This window comes from Rhineura floridana, chromosome 3 (assembly GCF_030035675.1).
Source record: "Rhineura floridana isolate rRhiFlo1 chromosome 3, rRhiFlo1.hap2, whole genome shotgun sequence".
Lineage (NCBI taxonomy): Eukaryota > Metazoa > Chordata > Lepidosauria > Squamata > Rhineuridae > Rhineura > Rhineura floridana.
In genome coordinates this window covers 208,504,700-208,528,447 of record NC_084482.1, presented here as the reverse complement: position 1 = coordinate 208,528,447, position 23,748 = coordinate 208,504,700, and the positions used below count along the sequence as shown (strand labels likewise).

Here is a 23,748-nt window from a genome sequence, read left to right as displayed (position 1 = left end):
CCCAACAGATCCTGCTCCCCCATTAGGTTTCAAGACGGCTCTCAAAGCCATCGCTTTGGACTCAGCACTGGGAACACGTCCAGCCTCCCTCTCCCATCTCCAGCTCAAGGCCAGAGTAGGCAAGACTGGTCCCCAGCCTCTTGTTCTCCAACACTCAGGATGCCATTCCCTCCAGCCAGGGGAGTGGGAAAGGCCTGTGCTCTTCTCCTGGAAGTCATGTCTACGGCAGCACACCCCTGGTTAACATACTTGGCTGGGGCCATGAACTGGACAAAGAGTCATGACAGCTAAAGTGGTACTGTATAGGAGTGTATCAACTGTATCCTGTGGATGTGTCTTATGTTGGGAGGAAGTCAGTAGCTGGTACACACTACTTTAATTGCTTAGCTCCAAGTTTCCTTGTTCCAAGGCATCTTTTTTTGAGAGAAGGGATGTCTTGCCTTGAACTGTCCCTTCTTGAAGACGAACGAACACACACACACACTCTCTCTCTTTCAACAAACTACAAACAGGAAAAAGATTCAAAATTATTACCTCTACAGTCCTGTTGTACAGCACACCACACTGGCTGTCACGTGCCACAGCTTTCTCTGCGTCTTTCACAGAGAAAATATATGTGTGTGTGTGTGGGTCCTTCTAAGATCTTCCCTAATATTACACAGGTTTTCAGTTAGACCACTAGATTTGTTTAAGATACAAAAAAACAATCCATCCCATTCCATAGTTGCTCTCCTCTTCTCTTGCTATTTTGATAGTTTCTCCACTATTGCTAACACTTTTATTTTTAAGCACTTGCCTTTACCTGGACCGATTTCCAGTTTAGATTTGTCTGAACCTTGCATCTGGGATACCAGACTGATCTCTCCTAACATGTCCAAAACCACCAGGTCCTGTCCCCTAGAATTCCATTCTGGCCATGTTCTGATTTTAAACTAAAAGACTATATACTTAGGACTGCTTTGGTAAGCATTAGCCTCCTGGGTTCTGTTTAACCACCTTTTGCCCATTGGGGCACTTAAGGACTTCACTTGCACAAGCATTTATACGGATGCTCCGCTCTGTGAATTCTTGAATGAGAAGTGAGCTGCATCTTCTTACTGAAGCTAATACTTGTGTGCTGCCTTTCCAAGTTGAGCTCAAAAGAACTCACAACAATAGCAAACATGTACACATGAAAACTAATTAAAAAGCACACAATAAAAGCAAAATAAATACAACAAATGAATCAAAACAATATTTAAAAACTCACAAGATACAAATGAATTACATTCGATATACACTAGCAACACAAGTAAGAACATAAGAAGAAACTCTTGGATCAGGCTAACCAGAACCCCTGGGGAGCCCGCAAGCAGGACCCGAGTGCAAGAGCACTCTCCCCTCCTGAGGTTTCCAGTAACTGGTATTCATATCAGTATCATGTCAAGAAACAGAACAACCATTGATCAAGTTAACTAAAGTATATTCGGTCCCCTCCCATCTTTCACCGGGGAGATAAGTTTTGTACACTCAGCACATTAACATGGTTTTCCCTCTTTTGTGAATTCTTGGATGATGACATTGCTGTTTTGCTCTCTCAACAATTCAACCATTATTTGACAATTTCTGTCTTGTATGAATTCCCTGATGGGAAGTGAGATATCTCTTGCAGCTAAAATTCTTTCCACATTCCCAACATTTATATGGTTTCTCCCCAATGTGAATTCTTTTGTGGGAAGAAAGGTGAGAACTGGTTCTGAAGCTCTTTCCACATTCCAAGCATATATATGGTTTCTCCCCTGTATGAAGCCTTTGATGATTAGTGAGATGTATCTTCCGACAGAAGCTGTTTCCACACTCCAGGCATTTATATGGTTTCTCCCCTGTATGAAGTCTTTGATGATCAGTGAGAGATGTCTTTTGACTGAAGCTCTTTCCACACTCCAAGCATTTATATGGTTTCTCCCCTGTATGAATTCTTTGATGATTAGTGAGAGATGTCTTGTGATTGAAGCTCTTTTCACACTCTAAGCATTTATATGGTTTCTCTCCAGTGTGAACGTTTTTATGGAAATGAAGTGCAGAATTGGAAGGAAAGCCCTTTCCGCATTCCATGCATTTATATGGGGTCTCCCCAGTATGAATTCTTTGATGATTAGTGAGAGATGTCTTGTGACTGAAGCATTTTTCACATTCCAAGCATTTATATGGTTTTTCCCCGGTATGGGATATTAGATGATTAGTGAGAGATGTCTTCCGAATGAAGCTCTTTCCACATTCCAAGCATTTATATGGTTTCTCCCCAGTGTGAATTCTTTCATGGAATGTAAGATTTGTCTTATTAATGAAGCTCTTTCCACATTCCAAGCATTTATATGGTTTCTCCCCAGTGTGAATATTTTTATGGAAATTAAGTTTAGAATTGGAAGGAAAGCCCTTTCCACATTCCATGCATTTATATGGGGTCTCCCCAGTATGAGTTATTTGATGATTAGTGAGATATGTCTTTTGACTGAAGCTCTTTCCACATTCCATGCATTTATATAGTTTTTCTCCAGTATGGGATATTTGATGATTAGTGAGAGATGTCTTCCGAACGAAGCTCTTTCCACACTCCAAGCATTTATATGGTTTCTCCCCAGTATGGGATATTAGATGATTAGTGAGAGATGTCTTCCGAATGAAGCTCTTTCCACACTCCAAGCATTTATATGGTTTCTCTCCAGTGTGAATTCTTTCATGGAATGTAAGATTTCTCTTATCAATGAAGCTCTTTCCACAATCTAAACATTGATACAGTTTCCCCCCAGTATGAATTCTAGCATGGATAGTACATTTGTAACGGGAAGGAAAGTTCTTTCCACATTCCAAGCATTCATAGAGTTTCTTTTTGGTATGGGCTTTGCCACTTTTGTTAAAATTGAGACTTTTCCTATAACCAAAAGTATTACTTCCTTTGTTTCTTGCATCTGTTTTTTCTCGGACTGAAATCTCATGGCAGTCACTGCCCTGAGAAGGAGAGGATTCATCCCTTCTCTTCTCTTCAGCTTCAGTTTTCCTTCCCTGCTCTTCCTTCTTCTTAGATCTGTCTTTTTCAGATATCTCTTTCCCGCCCAGTTCTCTCTTACTCTTGACTTCCCATTTGTCACCATCTGCAAGGAAGAGAGAAGCTGATAAGACCCTGAGGAAAAAATGAGACCACAAATGATTAAATAACTTCAACATTTGTGATAAAGGATGAACTGAAAGGACTTAGAAGCGTTTAACATTCTCTGTGGTCTGGCACTGACCAACAACTGGAGTGCCAGACTGTTGGATTTAAACCATGGTGATCTGGGTTCAGCTCCCAGTCAGAGGTCGATCTCATTGGGTGATCTTGGGCCAATCACTCTCTTTCAGCCTACCCTACAAGGCTGTACAGTCAGTCCCAAACTTCAGCAGCTAAAGGACCATGGAAGGAGCCCTGCTACGCATGACAGCTTGGAGTGACATTGCCAGTCAGAGCAGCCAATCCTGGACTAGTTGGGCAATGACTATGGCAGGGCTGTTGAGTCAGGCTCCTGGGATCCTAATATGGCTGTCACCTGTATTTGTATTTATTGCAACTCTTAATGTTTTCATATGCTGATTGACATATTGTTGCTTTGATTATGTTCTAGTTTTAACATGTTGTACTGATGTCTAACCATTTTGTTTTTACTCCTTATCAAGTTTTCTTCAATGGAAACTGGGGATATAGATGATTTAAATCATTTTAATGGATATATCCCACTTGTCTGAAAGAAGAGACCTTGAAGAGATGAAATTTAGGATGTTTGAAAAAATGCTGTGTGTGTGGGTGTGCATAAACAAACACACACAGGCAAACTGCAGGAGGTGTGATTCTGTATTGGCCAATCCCTATCCTGTGAAGGGGCCTCTCTCCTCCCCCCCATGACAGGCTCCAAAATCTTGAGCTAGCCTGGAAGAAGGGAACGTGGAGTGTTGAAAGAGAGGAAAAGTGCGGATGTAGGGAGGGCTCTTCTTACTGGTCAACTCCCTTCTCCTATCACAAGGGTGGCCAGAGGGGCCCTCTCCAGAGCTGCTCAGATTCTCATTCCCATCAGCAGGGACAACGATGTGCTGCCACCCTCCGCTCCAGGTCTAGGACAAAGGATAAAGGTGAAGCTTCTGGCTTCTCTTCCCAAAGCCCAAAATGTCAAATGTTACATCTCGTGAGCTATCTTAGAAACCGAAATGGGGCTTAGCTATGCTGTGTTAGCAAATGGGGAAATGTTTTAGAGAGAAATTTCACAGAATTGTCTTTAAAAGGAAATGTCAAAACATAAAAAAAAATTTCTGGGGGGGAGGGCAGAAAAATGAAAAGCAGGTTATGCAAGAACATCTTTAAACTCCTGATCAGATGTTTCCAGGACAGCGAAAGCCTCTCATATTTGTGGAAATTTGGGAGGGTAAAAGCCAGCCCCTTTGTTGAGACTGATGGTTTTTTGGCCCAATCATGATAACCATCCCATCCCTTCTTTCATGTCAGTCGTCTTGACGGCCAACCAGAAAATGACCAAGAAGAAGCTAGTTCCACCTCCCTAACTACTCTGAACCATACCTCTCAAATGATCTGCCCAGTTTCAACCAGTTGGGCCACTGTTTAGAAGAGGAGAAAAAAGAGGGGGGAGACCCCAAGACACTGAAGAAAGGGGATTGTTGAAATGAAAACACAAATAAGTTTTATTAAAAAGAAAAAGTTATTTGGATTTTCATTTGAAGAATCCCCTTTCTTCAGCATCTTGGGGTCTTCCCCCTCTTTTTTCTCCTGTTTTATCTTGGATGCTTACCACCCTCTTCCATTGTTTAGGGCATAATTGGAAGACGAACGCTCAAGAGATAAAACAGTAGGTGACTGTCAATTCACGGTAACTGCAGAGGGGTAAGAATCCCAGATGAAGTAGGTGGTACTATATTAGAATATCTGGGGACATTACATAAAGAAACATTGAATTTCAAAACAGATATTGCGCTCCAATATGGAGCCTTACCAAGACAGGCCAGAGTCCCACAATTCTCCTCCATGACTTCCTTGTGCAGAGCTCTCTGGTCAGGAGCCAGCAGGGCCCACTCCTCTTCTGTGAAATACACAGCCACATCCTCAAAATCCACTGGACCCTAAATGAGCAACAAAACATTTCCACCCCCTAGATAACATAAAGATGATCTACAACCAACATGCAATAGTTAGTTAAGGTGAGATGGCTGGTCATTGTTCTCAGGACTGGAACATACATACATACATACATACATACATTGATTGATTGATTGATTAGTTGCCCATCTAGCTGGTTGTCCAGCTACTCTGGCCGACATACAGAATAAAAACATACAAATACATTAAAACATTAAAATCTCAATGGTAGTAATAATGGCATTATTAAATGGCATTCACAGCTTTTGTTGTGGGCAACTTTAAGAGAAGGAGAGTCACTGAGGCCTGGGGGGAGAGGAGGGGACAAAGGCACCCAGGCTGCCCACAGCCTCTCCCCTATTGAGTCTTCCCCCTACCTGATTCCATACGACAGCCGCAGCTTCCCATCTACCACAAAGAGAAGGTTTAGTAGATCTTGATGAGATCATTCCATCACCTGTGAGAAACAAAATGTGCCCAGAAGCCTTTAGTATATGCTCATCTCAGAGGATAAACAATATTTGTCTAGCTGCACTTGGGTCTGATCTGTTGAGTGAGTTTCCACTGTTGATTCACAGTTTATATTTCAGTGGTGTGATAAAACATCTTTCCCCATTTGAGATCTTGGCCACAAATCAAAGTGCTGGTTCCCATATACAAAATCATGATGTGATGTAAATAAGAGCATTTTTTCAGCTGTGGAGAAGGCTGAAGACAAGAGGAAAAGACTCAGAATCAAGAGAGACACCACATGGAGATACCCCCTTCACCCTTACCCAGCGGCCTCTGTCTGGTGTCCGATGAAGTCCTCTCTGCCTTGGAGAAATCAGTTCCTTTTCCTCCAAACAGACCCTTTTCCTGAAACAGCAATAAGAACATGAAAAGAGCCTGCTGGATCAGGCCAGTGGCCCACCTTATCCAGCATCCTGTTCACACAGTGGCCAACCAGATGCCCATGCAAAAATCATCTAACAAGGAAAAGGAATAGAAAAGGAATAACAAAGGCAAAATCCTTAGAGGTATTTGATATCAGGGGTAGCCAATATTGTGCCCTCCAGAACTTGGTGAATTCCAACTCACATCAGCCACAGCCAATATGATGAATGGTCAGTGATGTTGGGAGTTTTACTATAACAGCATATATAGGGGGATATATATATATAAATCATGGAGGCTATCCATGATCTAAATGAAACCCTCTCACCTGCCGCTCTTCCTGCTCCTTCTCCTCTGCCTGCCTCAGGAGGAATCCTTCGGCCAGGGCCACCGCCTGGGAAGTGGTCTCCGCTCCACATTCCCTCACCCAGCTCGCCATCTTTGGTGGAAGGATCCTCAGGAACTGCTCCAGGATCACCAGGTCCAGCATCCGGTTCTTTGTGTGTCGCTCCGGCTTCAGCCACCGATGGCAAAGAAGATGGAGTTGACTGCAAGCCTCTCGGGGCCCCATGCCTTCCTCGTAGCGGAAATGCCTGAACTGCTGGGACTGGACATCTGAGAGGAGGCTGTTTTCCCCACAGAATTTCTCCCCACAGGTCCCAGTCTTGATGGCATCAGGGCCTTTTCCTGCTTCAAGGGCAGCAAAGTCTTGCTGATCCATCTTTGATCTGTAGGGGGAGATGAGGCTCATTTCCTTTGAAGGGCACAGATGCCCCTCTTCCCCTTCTCTTCCTCTCTAGGATTCTAGTTTCATTCATTTTAACCCTTAGAAGCTCAGGGAGCTGGATCATCTCTCAAAGCAGGGGCCGGAGTGCAGCAGCAGACTTAGAAGTGCAAGATCCATTCATGATAGTCACAGCACGGCCCCTGCCACCCTTCCCAGCCATGTTCAACCTTCCAAGATTATGTTATTTATTAAGTCTATATCCTTACAAAAGAACCCAGGGCAGCAATACAATAAAACTGTGTTTTATTCAATAAAGATAAGCTTTCCGTCTCTGTGATTGATAAGTGAGTTGTTTGGACACCAGGAATCCCTGGGGTCCTAAAGAGCTTCTGTTTCCCCCTCCCCCACTTAGCTGGTGGCTTCTGTCACCTTGTAGTCTCCATTTGAGATCAGGTACTCCTTACAAGTTATTTTCTGCACATTTCACCACGTAGTAAAAATCCTGTGGTATATGTCTCTACTCAGAGAAGCAAGTCTCTTGATGTTAATGGCAGGGCTGGTTCTAACGGTGGGGCACTGGCCCGAGGGCCCTCTGCTCCCCTTCCATGATTCGAGAAGCAGGACAGGAGCCACGGATTGGAGGACAGGAGCTTTCAAGATGCCACTGCATCCCACCTGGCGCAGAGCTTCTGCTAGGTGCAGGGCACAGAGAAGGGCATCTATGCAAAATCAAAACAGACCAAAACATACAGGAAAAAATAAGTAACTGGGGGTGCCCACCCCAAAATTTGCTCTGGGACAGCACAAATATACCCCAGGAAAGGGGAGAGTGTCCTCTACGAGATGCCACTGCGTCCTGCCTGGCCCAGAGCTTCTGCTGGGTGCAGGGGAAGGATAAGGACATCTATGCAGACAGAAAGGGTAGAGAATCTTCTTACTCTTACTCATTTCTCAGACCTCTTTCTGAAGTGAAGGGTCAAATATGTAAAGAAATTTGGAGCAGCCATGTTAATATGTAGGGCATGGCATTCCAGGCAGGGGGTTGCCAACCCTGCTTGGAAATGGATTTCATCGCAGAGGATCCCTAGTTAAGCTTTACCAACAGCACAATACATACTATATCTACTCAGAAGTAAGTCTTGTTGACTTCTATGGTGCTTAGTAAGTGTGTTTAGAATTGCAGCCTTCGGGGGCATCCATCTTTACTCTCGAATGCTCCAGTCTAACATCTCCACAACACTAGGCTCCTTTCTTCCTGCAATGGCCTTCTGGCCTGGGGCACTTAAACACTTCTTGCCGAAAGCAAGTAGGCTAGATTAAATGTTCCCTACCCAGGCTCCATCTTTTAGCTAAGATGTCTAGCTTAATTTCCAGTCAGATATATTTTTTAATTGTACGCTCCAAGCAACTGTGATTGATGCTTAATGTATCATGCTTAATGACATCACTGGGGCCCGCCCTGTGACATCACTTTGCCCTGCCCCATGACATCACTGGGGCCCCGCCCCTAAAATCTCAGGTTTTGGAATGCTTCTGACCTGGCAACCCTAGTGTGCACATCTCGTTAACTAGGATTAGTTTTTAAGGGGAGTGGTCTGCTCCCTGATGGTGGATGTTGTGATGGGGATCCCGAAAGGGTCACTCCAAGAGGCCACCTCCTTATGGGGTGAGGGTCTGTCCCTGGCCCTTGTCCACCGCTCCAGCCTTTTCAATCTGGGCATCTCCTCCCCCCGCAGGGGTCTCCCAGCCCCCTCGCCTTGCAGCTCCTCCTCTGCACCCTCCCCAGCAGCCCTGGGACTCCCCTTCCCCCAATGCACAAGGGGGGCTTACCAGACCCCAGAAGGGGCCACTGAGGCTGCATCCCTTGGGAGAGAGAGAGGGAGAGACAGGAGCCGCTTTGCTCCCAGACAAGATCCAGGCAGAAAGTGACCTGCAGGAAAGGGGAGGCTCATTTCCCTTGAAGGGCACACGTGATCCCTTCCGCCTTCCCTTCCTCTCTAGGCATCTCGGCCCATTCATTTTAACCCTTAAAGAGGCCAGGCACCAGGCCATCTTTCAAAGCAGCAGCCAAGGAGGAAGGATGCCTTGCACAGAGATCATAGGATGACGCTGAAATTGGTTCCCAGTTCCTTATTTGCTTGAAAGTTCAAAACACTAAAAAAGAAGAAAACTTGAGAGCTACAACAGTGTCAAGCCTAAGTTAACATGTCTTGGAACCCCAAAATATATGTTGGGATACCCCTGATGGTATATCACTGTGATCTGGGACTCTCCCTGTGAAGAATAACAACAAATTTATTCAGTCAAAATCATCAGGCTTCTAAAATGGTCATAAATGCATAATGCTATCATAAAATCATAAACAATAAGTGAGGGAGGGTGCCCACCCCAAAATCTGCTCTGGGCCAGGACAAATCATACACCCCAGGAAAGGGGAGGGTGTCCTCTACGAGATGCCACTGCTTCCCACCTGGCCCAGGGCACCTGCTGGGTGCAGGGCACGGATGAGCAAGTGGGGCAGCAAGCGAGTGGGCAAGCAGGCAGCTCCCTCCCTGCGATCCGCAGCAGGGACCATAAGGAGGGGGCCTTCAGGGGTCCCTGGGGCCACAGGGCCCTCAGTCAGGGCCCAACCTGGCCGCCCTTTGGCTCTGTCCCCGGAGGCACCCTCAGTTACTTATTTTTTTCTGGATGGTTTTTGCTGTTTTGGTTTGCGTAGATGCTGTTATCAGTGCCCTGCACCAAGCAGGCCAGGCAGGATGTACTGGCATTTCATAGAGGGTGTATGAATTGCCCTGGCCCAGAGCAGTTTGTGGGGTGGGCACCACCAGTTACTTATTTTTTTCTGCCGCTTTTTGTCCATTTTGGTTGTGCGTAAATGCCCTTATCTGTGCCCTGAGCCCAGCAGATGCCCAGGGCCAGGAGGGATGCACTGGCATCTTGTCTCTCCCAGCTTTATTTATTTATTTATTTATTTTATTTTGTTACATTTATATACCGCCCTTAGCAAGTAGCTCTCAGGGCGGCGAACAGAATAAAGATAAAATACATACATCGTAACAATAAAATCACAAAACATATATAAACAAACACAATACAGTTAGACAAATATAAAATAAAAAGTCATTATTACAAAAGTTAATCAAACAAAAAAGTTAAAATGATTAAGGTGTTTAAAATGATTAAAATGCCTGGGAGCATAAAAAGGTCTTTACCTGGCGCCAGGCGTACCTCTTTGGGGAGGCTGTTCCACAACTCGGGGGCCGCCACCAAAAAGGCCCTAGATCTGGTAACCACCCTCCAGGCTTCACAGTAAGTTGGCACCCGGAGGAGGGCCTTAGATTGCGAACGAAGTGAACGGGTAGGTTCATAGCGGGAGAGTCGTTCCACCAGGTATTGCGGTCCCACGCCATGTAAGGCTTTATAGGTCATAACCAGCACCTTGAATCTCGCCCGGAAGCAGATAGGTAGCCAGTGCAGACGAGCCAGAACAGGAGTTATGTGCGAAGACCGACTGGTCCGCGTCAATGGCTGCCGCATTCTGCACTAGCTGAAGCTTCCGAACTGTCTTCAAGGGCAGCCCTATGTAGAGCGCATTACAGTAATCCAATCTTGAAGTTACCAGAGCATGGACAACTGAGGCGAGGCTGTCACCGTCCAGATAGGGGCGTAGTTGGGCTACCAAACGAAGATGGTAAAACGCATTCCGTGCCACAGAGGCCACTTGAGCCTCAAGAGACAAGGAAGGGTCAAGAAGAACCCCCAAACTACGAACCTGTTCTTTCAGGGGGAGTGTGACCCCATCCAGAACAGGATGTACATCCACCATCTGAGCAGGGAAGGCATTCACCAACAGTGTCTCAGTCTTGTCTGGATTAAGTCTCAGTTTATTAGCCCTCATCCAGTCCATTATCGCGGTCAGGCAACGGTTCAGCACATCAACAGACTCACCTGAAGAGGATGAAAAGGAGAAATAGAGTTGCGTGTCATCAGCATACTGATGACAACGCACCCCAAAACTCCTGATGACCGCACCCAGAGGCTTCATGTAGATGTTAAAAAGCATGGGGGACAAAACCGACCCCTGAGGGACTCCACAATGGAGAGTCCAGAGTGTCGAGTAATGTTTCCCAAGCACTACCTTCTGGCGACGATCCGCGAAGTAGGAGCGGAACCACTGCCAAGCAGTACCCCCAACTCCCAACTCCGCGAGTCTCCCCAGAGGGATACCATGGTCGATGGTATCAAACGCCGCTGAGAGATCAAGGAGAATCAACAGAGTCACACTCCCCCTGTCCCTCTCCCGACAAAGGTCATCATACAGGGCGACCAAAGCTGTTTCAGTGCCGAAACCGGGCCTAAAACCGGATTGAAACGGATCTAGATAATCGGTTTCATCCAAGAGCCCCTGGAGCTGGCTAGCAACCACCCGCTCCAAAACCTTGCCCAAAAAAGGGACATTCGCCACTGGTCTGTAGTTGTTCAAATTATCTGGGTCCAGGGAAGGTTTCTTTAAAAGAGGTTGCACTACTGCCTCCTTGAGGCTACTAGGGACTACTCCCTCTCTCAAGGAGGCATTAATCACTTCCCTGGCCCAGCCGGTGGTTCCAGCCCTGCTAGCTTTCACTAGCCAAATGGGCAAGGGTCCAGAGCAGACGTGGTTGCCCGGACCATTCCAAGCACCTTGTCCACTTCCTCGAGCTGCACCAACTGAAACTCATCCAATAATATAGGACAAGACCGTGCTCCGGACAATTCACTGGATTCATCTGTCACAACATCAGAGTCTAAGTCCCTACGAATGCAAGCAATCTTATTCTGAAAGTGTCCAGCAATTTCATTGCAGCAGGCTTCAGATGTTTCTCCAATATCGTGAGGGCCAGAATGTAAAAGCCCCCTCACAACTTTAAAAAGCTCTGCAGGGCGGCATAAAGATGACCTAATAGAGGCAGCGAAATAAGATTTTTTCGCTGCCCTCACCGCTTTCGTATACAACTTGTTGGTGGCACTTACCAAAACATGGTTACATTCGTCGGGAGTTCGCCTCCATCTGCCCTCCAGCCTCCTCCTCTCTTGCTTCATCACTCTCAGCTCCGGGGTATACCACGGAGCTGTATGAGCTCTACATCGGAGGGGGCGCGCAGGAGATGCCCTTGGGGGTTGAACCTGGGACCTTCTGTGTGCAATGCAGATGCTCTGCCACTGAGCTATGGCCTTTCCCCAAGATTTCCCCCCCCAAGCTTCTTTAATACAGCTAAATTTAAGGGGACTTCCTGCCTTGCAGAGGAAAGGACTGAACTGGTCCGGCACCGTTCAAGGTGAAACAATAGTCTGACTCTGCATGAGGCAGCTTCCTTTCTCTTAAACAGCTCTTCATTTACAACCATGAGGACTGGAATCTTGCTTTATCTTTAAGGGAAGGGCCCACAGCTCAGTTGGGAGTGATATGGTATCCTTATAATAAACAAATAAACTACATATTCTTTAGGAATAATGAGGTTATAATATCTTAATAGGTAAAGCAAACCTACAAATCTCTCTTTCTCTGCTTGATGCTGTTTCTTTGGGGGCCCTTCTTGGAATGTTCAGTATGCTGGCACAGCTGGGTCGACCAGATAAGATAAAGGGAGTAAGACCCTGGTACAGCAACCTCAGTGTCTCCAAAGGGTCAGGAAGGGTCAGCATTGGAATGTGTACTGCCTTCAAGTTGATCCCGACTTATGGCGATCCTATAGAGTTTTCATGGTAAGCGGTATTCAGAGGGGGTTTCCCATTGCCTTCCTCTGAGGCTGAGAGGCAGTGACTGGCCCAAGGTCACCCAGTGAGCTTCATGGCTGTGTGGGGATTTGAAGGAATATATTAGGTCATAGAAGTGATGGGTTGGTATTCGAATTTCTGACTATTATCTGGCTGGCTAGATTTTAATGTAAGCAGCATAATGTCTAGATAATACTGACCACAACATACTTGAATTCGTGATTTAAACAGAAGCAAAAGCTGAGAGTAGCCATATGCGCACCCTGGACTTCAGGATAGCTGATTTCAATAAACTCAGAACAATTGTAAGTACGGTTCCATGGCAAGCAACCCTAATGAGAAAAGGAGTCCAAGATGGGTGGGAGTTTCTAAAAAAGGAAATTCTAAAAGCGCAATGGCAAGCAATTCCAACAAGGAAAAAAGGGGGGAAACAGCAGAAGAAGCCAATGTGGCTTCACAAAAAGCTTAGAGATGACCTGAAAACAAAAAAAAGACACATACAGGAAGTGGAAAGAAGGCCAGGCCACAAAGGAAGAGTACAGGCAGGTATCACGGAATTGCAGAGATGGTGTCAGGAAGGCTAAAGCTGAGAATGAGCTGAGGTTAGGGGGGGATGCTAAAAGCAAAAAAAAAGATTTTTCAGGTACATCCATAGTAAAAGACAGAGAAAAGAAATGGTGGCACAGCTACTCAATGAGGAAGGTAAAATGATAACAGTTGACAAAGAAAAGGCAGAAGTGCTCAATTCCTACTTTGGCTCAGTCTTCCCGGGAAACAAGTAGATGGGGCAGGATTGGAGCTTGAGCTTGACGGACAAACAGTCAAGGAATACCTTATCACTTTGAATGAGTTCAAATTGGCAGGGCCCGATAAACTGCATCCTAGCGTACTACTGAAGGAACTGGCTGAAGAACTCTCAGAACCGTTGTCTATTCTTTGAGACATCGTCGCAGTGCTGGATGACTGGAGGAGAGCTAATGTTGTCCCTATGTTCAAAAAGGGCAAAAAGGAGGAACCGGGAAACTACAGACCAGTCAGCCTAACATCAATCCCTGGAAAAACTCTGGAGCAGATTATAAAGCAGTCAATCTGTAAGCACCTTGAAAACAATGCAGTGATTACTAGGAGCCAACATGGATTTATGAAGAACAAATCCTGCCAAACAAATCTTATCTCATTTTTTGATCGGGTAACCTCCCTTGTAGATTGTGGGAATGCTGTGGACATAATATATCTTGATTTCAGCAAAGCTTTTGACAAAGTGCCCCATGATATTCTGATTAGCAAGCTAGCTAAATGTGGGCTGGATGGAACAACTATCAGGTGGATCCACAGCTGGCTCCAGAATTGTACTCAAAGAGTGCTTATCAATGGTTCCTTCTCAAACTGGGCGGAAGTAATAAGTGGGGTACCACAGGGCTCGGTCCTGGGCCCAGTGCTCTTCAACATTTTTATTAACGACTTGGATGAGGAAGTACAGAGCATGCTTATCAAATTTGCAGATGATACAAAATTGGGGGGCATAGCTAATACCGTGGAAGACAAAAACAAAATTCAAAGGGACCTTGATAGGCTGGAGCATTGGGCTGAAAACAACAGAATTAAATTCAATAGGGACAAATGCAAAGTTCTACACTTAGGAAAAAGAAACCAAATGCACAGTTATAAGATGGGGGATACTTGGCTCAGCCATACGACATGTGAGAAGGATCTTGGAATTGTCGTTGATCACAAGCTGAATATGGGTCAACAGTGTGATGTGGCTGCAAAAAAGGCAAATGCTATATTAGGCTGCATTAACAGAAGTATAGTTTCCAAATCGTGTGAAGTATTAGTTCCCCTCTATTCAGCACTGGTTAGGCCTAATCTTGAATACTGCATCCAGTTCTGGTCTCTGCACTTCAAGAAGAATGCAGACAAACTGGAACAGGTTCAAAGGAGGGCAAAAAGGTTGATCAGGGGACTAGAAACCAAGCCCTATGAGGAGAGACTGAAAGAACTGGCATGTTTAGCCTGGAGAAGACTGAGGGGAGATATGATAGCACTCTTCAAGTACATGAAAGGTTGTCACACAGAGGAGGGCTAGGATCTGTTCTCGGTCATCCCAGAGTGCAGGACACAGAATAATGGGCTCAAGTTGCAGGAAGCCAGGTTTCGACTGGTCATCAGGGAAAACTTCCTAACTGTTAGAGCCATACAACAATGGAACCAATTACCTAGAGAGGTAGTGGGCTCTCCGACACTGGAGGCATTCAAGAGGCAGCTGGACAGCCATCTGTCGGGAATGCTTTGATTTGGATTCCTGCATTGAGCAGGGGGTAGGACTTGATGGCCTAATAGGCCCCTTCCAACTCTACTATTCTATGATTCTATGTGTAACTTTTAGATTGGAAGATGCTAATTTCTTTGTCTTGGAGGATATAAAAATGTAGACATCAGTGCCATGTGGCAGAGCTCCATCGAATGTCATGGGAAACTAACTTCCTGTACGTTTCCTTACTAAATAAAAGCCTACCTTTTTGCTACAAGCCTGTGTCATCAATTTCTTCAGGATCCCTGGTCCAGCAGATCCCTATATTCCCTGTCAGGAGAGCACCTGTTCTGGATGCAAAAGGCCCCTGGTTCAGTCCCCAACATCTCTGGGTAGAGCTTGGAGTATCTTCCTTCTGGAACCCTGGAGAGTCACTGAGCAGGGCTGCCAACAGACAGGTAAAAGGAGTCATGTTTCCAGTGGGCCCTGGGCCACCACGGGACCTGGACTCTTCGCTTTCATTTTAAAAAAATGAGATAAAAAAAAAATAGTGAGACCGCTCCTAAAAAAGCCCTCCTTGGACCCTGATAACTTTAACAACTATAGGCCGGTAGCAAATGTTCCATTTCTGGGCAAGGTTCTAGAGCGCGTGGTCGCTCGCCAACTCCAGGCTCTCTTGGATGACACTGATTATCTGGATCCATTTCAATCCGGCTTTCGGCCGGGGTTTGGTACAGAAACAGCCTTGGTCACCTGTGTCGGGAGAAAGACAGAGGGAGTGTAACTCTGTTGGTTCTCCTTGATCTCTCGGCGGCTTTTGATACCATCGACCATGGTATCCTTCTGGGGCGACTCGCGGATTTAGGAGTTGGAGGCACTGCTTGGCGGTGGCTGTGCTCCTATCTTGGGAATCGTCTCCAGAAGGTGATGCTTGGGGAACATTACTCGAGTCCCTGGGTGCTCCAGTATGGGGTCCCGCAGGGCTCAGTTCTGTCCCCCATGCTTTTTAATATCTATATGAAGCCGCTGGGTGAGGTCATCAGGAGTTATGGAGTGCGTTTCCAGCAATATGCTGATGATACGCAGCTCTATTTCTCCTTTTCATCTTCTTCAGGTGAGGCTGTTGCTGTACTGAACCGCTGCCTGGCCGCGATAATGGACTGGATGAGAGCGAACAAACTAAAACTCAATCCTGACAAGACTGAGATGCTGTTAGTTGGAGGGCCCTCTGCTCAGATGGTTGATGTCAGACCTGCCCTAGATGGGGTTACACTCCCCCTAAAGGAACAGGTCCGTAGTTTGGGGATCTTATTAGATCCGCTTCTGTCACTTGAGGCTCAGGTAGCCTCGGTGGCACGAAATGCGTTTTACCAGCTTCGGCTAGTAGCCCAACTACGACCCTATCTGGACAGGGAGAACCTAGCCTCAGTTATTCATGCTCTGGTAACCTCTAGATTGGATTACTGTAATGCTCTCTACGTAGGGTTACCTTTGAAAATGATTCGGAAACTTCAGCTAGTGCAGAATGCTGCGGCCAGAGTTCTTACTGGGACGAAGAAATTCGACCACATAACACCTATTCTGGCCCAACTGCACTGGCTTCCAATATGTTTCCGGGCCAGATTCAAAGTGTTGGTCCTTACCTATAAAGCCCTTACTGGCACTGGACCGCAATATCTGATGGAACGCCTCTCTCGCTATGTTCCTACCCGTTCACTCCGCTTGACGTCTAAGGCCCTTCTCCGGGTCCCAACCCATACAGAGGCCCGGAGAACAGTAACAAGATCTAGGGCCTTTTCAGTGGTGGCCCCCGAATTATGGAATGCCCTCCCAGATGAGATACGCCTGGCGCCTTCCCTGTCATCTTTCCGGCGCCAGGTAAAAACCCACCTCTTCACCCAGGCATTTTAATGTATTTTATGCTTTTAATCTTACTTATTTTATTTCTAGTTTTCTTTTACTTTGTTTATATAATGTTTTATATTGTTTGCGCAATACACACTTGTTGTATTTTAAATATTGTGGTTTTATCATGTTGTACACCGCCCTGGGAGCTGCTAGCTATAGGGCGGTTTAGAAATGCAACTAAATAATAATAATAATTTCTGCATGGTCTATGAGAAAAGATATAGTCCTGTGAAATGAGCGAGCCTGCTGCTTCAAGTCCCAGGTTGGAGTGGCTTCTAAACTACCACTTCAGAGAACTATGGGCTTTCCCCAAGATTTTTTAAATTCAAGTTGTCTAAATACAGCTAAATTCAATTCAAGGGCACCACTTTTCTGGCTTTGCAGAGAAAAAGAACGAATAGGTCCAGGGCAGAGCAGGCAGTCCAATTGTCTTGACTCTATACAAGGAGGCTACCTCTGTTGCTGTTTAAACAGCTCTTCACTTAGAACCACAGGATTGGAACCTTGCTTTACCGGTAAGGGAAGGCACCACAGCTCAGTTGGGAAACCACCTGTTTTGCATGCAAAAGGTCCTTGGTTCAATCCAGCATCTCCAGGGAGGGTTTCAAGCATGTTCTGTCTGAAACCCTGGGGAGTCACTATGAGGCCCTGCAAAGCCAAGAGTGTGGGCTGAGAGTGGGAATGGAGGAGGAGGGGAAAAGATCCAGTCGGCACTAAGGAAAAGATACTGGACTTCATCATAATCTTGAAGATGACTGGAATCTTAAGACCAAGTCAGTGCAGCTAGTTTTCTCACTTAGAAAGGGTTAAACTCACTTTAAAAAGAAGAAAAAACCAGACCTCCACAGGAGGGCAAGAGTCATCCCCACCATGTGGCTTTGTTACAATGTTTAACAATGTCTTACAATGTAAAACCTTGAAAAACCAGCTGCTTCCTCCTAGTAGGAATGAATACAATGCTAGAATAATATTTATAGCAAATGCACAGTTGTGCAGAAGCATATGGAAACATTCCAACAGCAGTATCAATAATAAATGGCATGAATGTATGTGCATAGAGGGCTTCAGACATTTATACATATAAGAGGAAATATACAGCAAATTATACATACTATAGCCAGCGTGGGTTTTTCACATTCCGCAATGTTAAATTGAAAATACCCCCATGCCATTCTGATGCTTCCCATAAGTTCATTTCAAAACAAAACCTTACAAAACTTATAGTCCTCAACTCAGAAACACTTGCTTAACAACCTTTTCAATTTTCATGGCAATACACAAAACAGTCAGAGAGAATAGAGAGTTCAAAGTCTAAAAAAAAGAGAGAAAAACCCAGAGCCGTTTTGGACTTTTTGTTCTGAGAGTTCTCATAATCTGTTGAAATTCATTAAAAATCAGCCATATTCACAGAGTACCTGTAATCCTAATACTGACCTTGCCCCATACTCTGTCGAGACCCTGGATCAGGACCTTGAATGGGATGTACCGGAGTGTGGGGAGAGGGATCCGGGATTTCAAGAGTTACAGAGCGGGGATGAGGAGGGAGTTTGAGAGAGAGGCCTGTAAGAGACCTTGAGATTCCAATGGCCCCTCAGCCCATCCAATTCTCACGCCTCCTTTCGCGCTGCAAAGAGAGGAGGGGGAGGGAGAAAGAGGCACTCTAACCCCACCCCAACATGGTAGTCCGGGAAAGAAGTCAGTGCCCAGCTCCCCCCCCTCCCTCCTCCCAGCCGGCTCAAAGATGTCAGTACTTCGGGTGAAGAAGTACCAGTGGGATACGGTTATCCCTGGATATAAACTATATCGGAAGGACAGGGAAGGACGTATTGGTGGCAGAGTCGCTCTATACGTGAAAGAAGGCATTGAATCCAGCAAGCTCGAAACCCCAAAAGAGGCAGACTCCTCCACAGAATCGTTGTGGGTGGTGATACCGTGCCCCACGAGGGACTTAATACTGGGAACGATCTATTGTCCCCCTGATCAAAATGCTCAGGGAGACCTTGAGATGAGATATGAAATTGAGGAAGCATCCAAACTAGGAAATGTGGTAGTAATGGGTGACTTCAACTACCCGGACATAGACTGGCTGCATATGTGTTCCAGTCATGACAAAGAAGCAAAGTTTCTAGATATTCTAAATGACTATTCCCTAGACCAGTTGGTCATGGAACCGACCAGAGGGATGGCAACCCTGGACTTAATCCTCAGTGGGGACCGGGACCTGGTGCGAGATGTAAGTGTTGTTGAATCGATTGGGAGCAGTGACCACAGTGCTATTAAATTAAACATACATGTAACTGGCCAATTGCCAAGAAAATCCAACACGGTCACATTTAACTTCAAAAGAGGAAACTTCACCAAAATGAGGGGATTGGTAAAAAGAAAGCTGAAAAACAAAGTCCAGAGGGTCACATCACTCGAAAATGCTTGGAAGTTGTTTAAAAACACTATATTAGAAGCTCAACTGGAGTGCATACCGCAGATCAGAAAAGGTACCGCCAGGGCCAAGAAGATGCCAGCATGGTTAACGAGCAAAGTCAAGGAAGCTCTTAGAGGCAAAAAGTCTTCCTTCAGAAAATGGAAGTCTTGTCCGAATGAAGAAAATAAAAAAGAACACAAACTCTGGCAAAAGAAATGCAAGAAGACAATAAGGGATGCTAAAAAAGAATTTGAGGAGCACATTGCTAAGAACATAAAAACCAACAACAAAAAATTCTATAAATACATTCAAAGCAGGAGACCATCTAGGGAGACAATTGGACCCTTGGATGATAAGGGAGTCAAAGGTGTACTAAAGAACGATAAGGAGATTGCAGAGAAGCTAAATAAATTCTTTGCATCTGTCTTCACAGTGGAAGATATAGGGCAGATCCCTGAACCTGAACTAACATTTGCAGGAAGGGATTCTGAGGAACTAAGACAAATAGTGGTAACGAGAGAGGAAGTTCTAAGCTTAATGGACAATATAAAAACTGACAAATCACCGGGCCCGGATGGCATCCACCCGAGAGTTCTCAAAGAACTCAAAGGTGAAATTGCTGATCTGCTAACTAAAATATGTAACTTGTCCCTCAGGTCCTCCTCCATGCCTGAGGACTGGAAACTGGCAAATGTAACGCCAATCTTCAAAAAGGGATCCAGAGGGGATCCCGGAAATTACAGGCCAGTTAGCTTAACTTCTGTCCCTGGAAAACTGGTAGAAAGTATTATTAAAGCTAGATTAACTAAGCACATAGAAGAACAAGCCTTGCTGAAGCAGAGCCAGCATGGCTTCTGCAAGGGAAAGTCCTGTCTCAGTAACCTATTAGAATTCTTTGAGAGTGTCAACAAGCATATAGATAGAGGTGATCCAGTGGACATAGTGTACTTAGACTTTCAAAAAGCGTTTGACAAGGTACCTCACCAAAGGCTTCTGAGGAAGCTTAGCAGTCATGGAATAAGAGGAGAGGTCCTCTTGTGGATAAGGAATTGGTTAAGAAGCAGAAAGCAGAGAGTAGGAATAAACGGACAGTTCTCCCAATGGAGGGCTGTAGAAAGTGGAGTCCCTCAAGGATCGGTATTGGGACCTGTACTTTTCAACTTGTTCATTAATGACCTAGAATTAGGAGTGAGCAGTGAAGTGGCCAAGTTTGCTGACGACACTAAATTGTTCAGGGTTGTTAAAACAAAAAGGGATTGCGAAGAGCTCCAAAAAGAACTCTCCAAACTGAGTGAATGGGCGGAAAAATGGCAAATGCAATTCAATATAAACAAGTGTAAAATTATGCATATTGGAGCAAAAAATCTGAATTTCACATATACGTTGATGGGGTCTGAACTGGCGGTGACCGACCAGGAGAGAGACCTCGGGGTTGTAGTGGACAGCACGATGAAAATGTCGACCCAGTGTGCGGCAGCTGTGAAAAAGGCAAATTCCATGCTAGCAATAATTAGGAAAGGTATTGAAAATAAAACAGCCGATATCATAATGCCGTTGTATAAATCTATGGTGCGGCCGCATTTGGAATACTGTGTACAGTTCTGGTCGCCTCATCTCAAAAAGGATATTATAGAGTTGGAAAAGGTTCAGAAGAGGGCAACCAGAATGATCAAGGGGATGGAGCGACTCCCTTACGAGGAAAGGTTGCAGCATTTGGGGCTTTTTAGTTTAGAGAAAAGGCGGGTCAGAGGAGACATGACAGAAGTGTATAAAATTATGCATGGCATTGAGAAAGTGGATAGAGAAAAGTTCTTCTCCCTCTCTCATAATACTAGAACTCGTGGACATTCAAAGAAGCTGAATGTTGGAAGATTCAGGACAGACAAAAGGAAGTACTTCTTTACTCAGCGCATAGTTAAACTATGGAATTTGCTCCCACAAGATGCAGTAATGGCCACCAGCTTGGATGGCTTTAAAAGAAGATTAGACAAATTCATGGAGGACAGGGCTATCAATGGCTACTAGCCATGATGGCTGTGCTGTGCCACCCTAGTCAGAGGCAGCATGCTTCTGAAAACCAGTTGCCGGAAGCCTCAGGAGGGGAGAGTGTTCTTGCACTCGGGTCCTGCTTGCGGGCTTCCCCCAGGCACCTGGTTGGCCACTGTGAGAACAGGATGCTGGACTAGATGGGCCACTGGCCTGATCCAGCAGGCTCTTCTTATGTTCTTAAGAAGGGGGGGAGCCGCTCTCTCCGCGCGCCCGCTGCAGGCAGAGGAGGGCCGAGCAACGGCGGGAGGAGGATCGCTCAGGAGAAGCGCTCGGCTTAGAGAACGCCTACCTCCTACTTAAGCAAGGAAGAGGCGGGAAAACTTTGCTCTGTCAACTTTCTTACAACGCTGCAGGATAAGTAAGTTAGGGATGAGAGTGAGTTAGAGTAGTCGTGTGCATGAAGCTTCGTACTTTTAATGTGGAAATCTTCTTAATAAAGAAAGAATTGCTTTCACCCTCGAGTCTCGTTCTTGAACCCCATCCTGGGCCTGACATACTCTGACCTTCATCTTCTGCAGTTTAAAAGTTTAAAAAATGCCTGGCTGATTTTTAATTAATTTAATAAATTTTTGCTGGCAGCCCATGATAACGTTGGGCATGCTTAGTAAGAACCAACTGTCAGAATTCTAAAAGCCAGAATCGCAGCTGCTGGGCTTGCCTAATCAGGGGGCCACACCCACACCAGACTTTGATTTCACTTGAGACAGTCATGGCTTCCCTCAGAGAATCCTGCAAAGTGTAGTTTGTGAAGGGTGCTGAGAGGAGACTCCTATTCCACTGAAAGAGCTTCAGTGGCCAGACTGGTTTAACAGTCAGCCACTCTGATTGAAGGTCTGTGAGGGGAATAGGGCGTCTCCTAGCAACTCTCAGCACCCTTCACTAACTACACTTCCCAGGATTCTTTGAGAGAAGCCATGACTGTCCAAAGTGAAATAAAGGCCTGGTGCGGATGTGGCCAGGGAAAGCTTTGGTTTAAATTTGGGTAGGAGGCTACATGTGCCTGCTGTAGAATAAAAAAGGTGGGGAAAAGCCTGAAAAAGAATGATACTGTTCACAATGTTTTCCTTTTGGAAAGGGGCTTCCTCTCTGCCCAGAGCTAACCCACCCAATCCCCTCCCCTGAGTCAGTGATGGATTATGACCTGGGAGACCAGGGTTCGAATCCCCACACAGCCATGAAGCTCCCTGGGTGACCTTGGGCAAGGCGCTGCCTCTCAGCCTCAGAGGAAGGCAATGGTGAAACCACCTCTGACTACCGTTTACCATGAAAACCCTATTCAAAGGTTCGCTATAGGTGGGGATCAACTTGAAGGTAATCCATTTCCATTTTCAAACATGATTGTATAGTAATAAATCCCACTGAACTCTAAAAGTATGCAAATTATCAAACCCACCCTCCTTTCTCTTCCCTCTTGCCCCTTCCCTCCCCCTTCCTTTGCCCATCCCTCCCCATCCCCTTCGCCTTCCCCCTCCCCATGGTCAGTTTTACCTATCTTAAGTATGATTGCACGGAAGTAAATACCATTGAACTCTATAAGCATGCAAATAATCAAACCTGCCCTCCACTCCCACTTCCTTTGTCCCCCTACAATACACTCCTTCCCCTTCCCGCTCCTCCTCTCCCATGGTCAGCTTTTCCTATCCTAGCCAAGATTGCATAGGGGTAAATCCCATTGAACTCAATAAGCATGCAAATGATCAGACTTGCTTTTCCCCTCCTTCCCCTCTCCTCTCCCTTCCTCCTCCCCTCCCCTCTTCCTTCTTCCTCCTCCCCTGCCCACTCCAGCCCTCCCTCAGTTTTACCTATCCTAAGCATGATTGCATGGGAGTAAATGGCACTGAATTCAATAAACATGCAAATGATCAAACCTGTCCTCCACCCCTCCCCCTCCTGCCTGCTCCCCTCCCAGTCCTCCCCTATGCGTTTCGTCCCCTCCCTCCTTCTCCCCTCCCCATCCTCTGGGGTCAGTTTCACCTATCTTAAGCATGATTGCAGGGGAGTAAAACCCATTGAACTCAATAACCATGCAAATGATCAATCCGTTCTCAGCAAACTTGCACAGGATCCCATTTCTTACCTCCCGGATTAAAAAGCAGGGCAATTCACTAATAGGCAAAAAACCTTGCGGTTTAAGAACGTACCTATAGCCCACAGATATTTCTATCAAACTTTAAAAAGCAGGGAAATTAGGCAGCTATAGTGAATGCACCAGGGGAGCAGGAGGCCTGAACTCCTCTCTGAGATACTGGACTGCCCTACAAATTGGTCAAAATGCAAACACAATTTGGGTTGGTCTTTCACAGTCCAATCCACTTGCTGTGTAGCTTGGAAGAATTTGGTAACATGTGCCTCTGAGGATATGGTGAGTGGTGGCAACACCTGCAATCAGCCCAAATAATAGAAAGAAGACATGTGCTGTGCTGATCTTGTTTTAGCAGGGAGGAAGCAACATTATTAAGACAGTTGATATAGTTCAGATGGTCACTTTGAATATGTCCGATTTCCTTTGCACTTTTAGGGAAGTTTCCTATAGGAAATCATTTTCTTTTGTTTCTATTTCTGTGAATATGTGAAGTACAGCAACACTTTGCAAAATGTACACTAAAAAA

At 45.6% G+C, this 23,748-nt stretch overlaps 1 protein-coding gene across 5 annotated transcripts; it reads right to left on the bottom strand.

Moving 5' to 3' along the window:
- Positions 1 to 1,221: 1,221 nt before the first annotated feature.
- On the bottom strand, positions 1,222 to 18,264 carry LOC133381368 (zinc finger protein 883-like). Of its 5 annotated transcripts, XM_061620408.1 has the most exons (8): positions 13,345 to 13,532; positions 12,287 to 12,589; positions 7,188 to 7,477; positions 6,360 to 6,759; positions 5,932 to 6,013; positions 5,533 to 5,612; positions 5,013 to 5,139; positions 1,222 to 3,131 (listed from the first exon to the last, which is right to left on the bottom strand). In XM_061620408.1, the coding sequence occupies exons 3-8, from the start codon at positions 7,199 to 7,201 to the stop codon at positions 1,585 to 1,587; spliced, it is 2,250 nt and encodes a 749-aa protein (XP_061476392.1). In that variant the 5' UTR covers positions 7,202 to 7,477; positions 12,287 to 12,589; positions 13,345 to 13,532; the 3' UTR covers positions 1,222 to 1,584. The 5 variants fall into 5 exon arrangements, with proteins under 5 accessions (XP_061476392.1, XP_061476391.1, XP_061476395.1 ...); XM_061620407.1 differs by lacking the exons at positions 12,287 to 12,589; positions 13,345 to 13,532 and adding an exon at positions 8,589 to 8,715; XM_061620411.1 differs by lacking the exons at positions 7,188 to 7,477; positions 12,287 to 12,589; positions 13,345 to 13,532 and adding an exon at positions 18,106 to 18,264.
- Positions 18,265 to 23,748: the final 5,484 nt, after the last annotated feature.

Bases quoted from the DNA above. Each gene is read 5' to 3' on its own strand.
- LOC133381368 (XM_061620408.1), bottom strand. The intron at 6,014-6,359 runs GTGAGAGGGTTT...TTGCTGTTTCAG, and splicing joins AGGAGCAGGAAGAGCGGCAG to GAAAAGGGTCTGTTTGGAGG. The intron at 5,613-5,931 runs GTAAGGGTGAAG...TGTTTCTCACAG, and splicing joins CACCAGACAGAGGCCGCTGG to GTGATGGAATGATCTCATCA.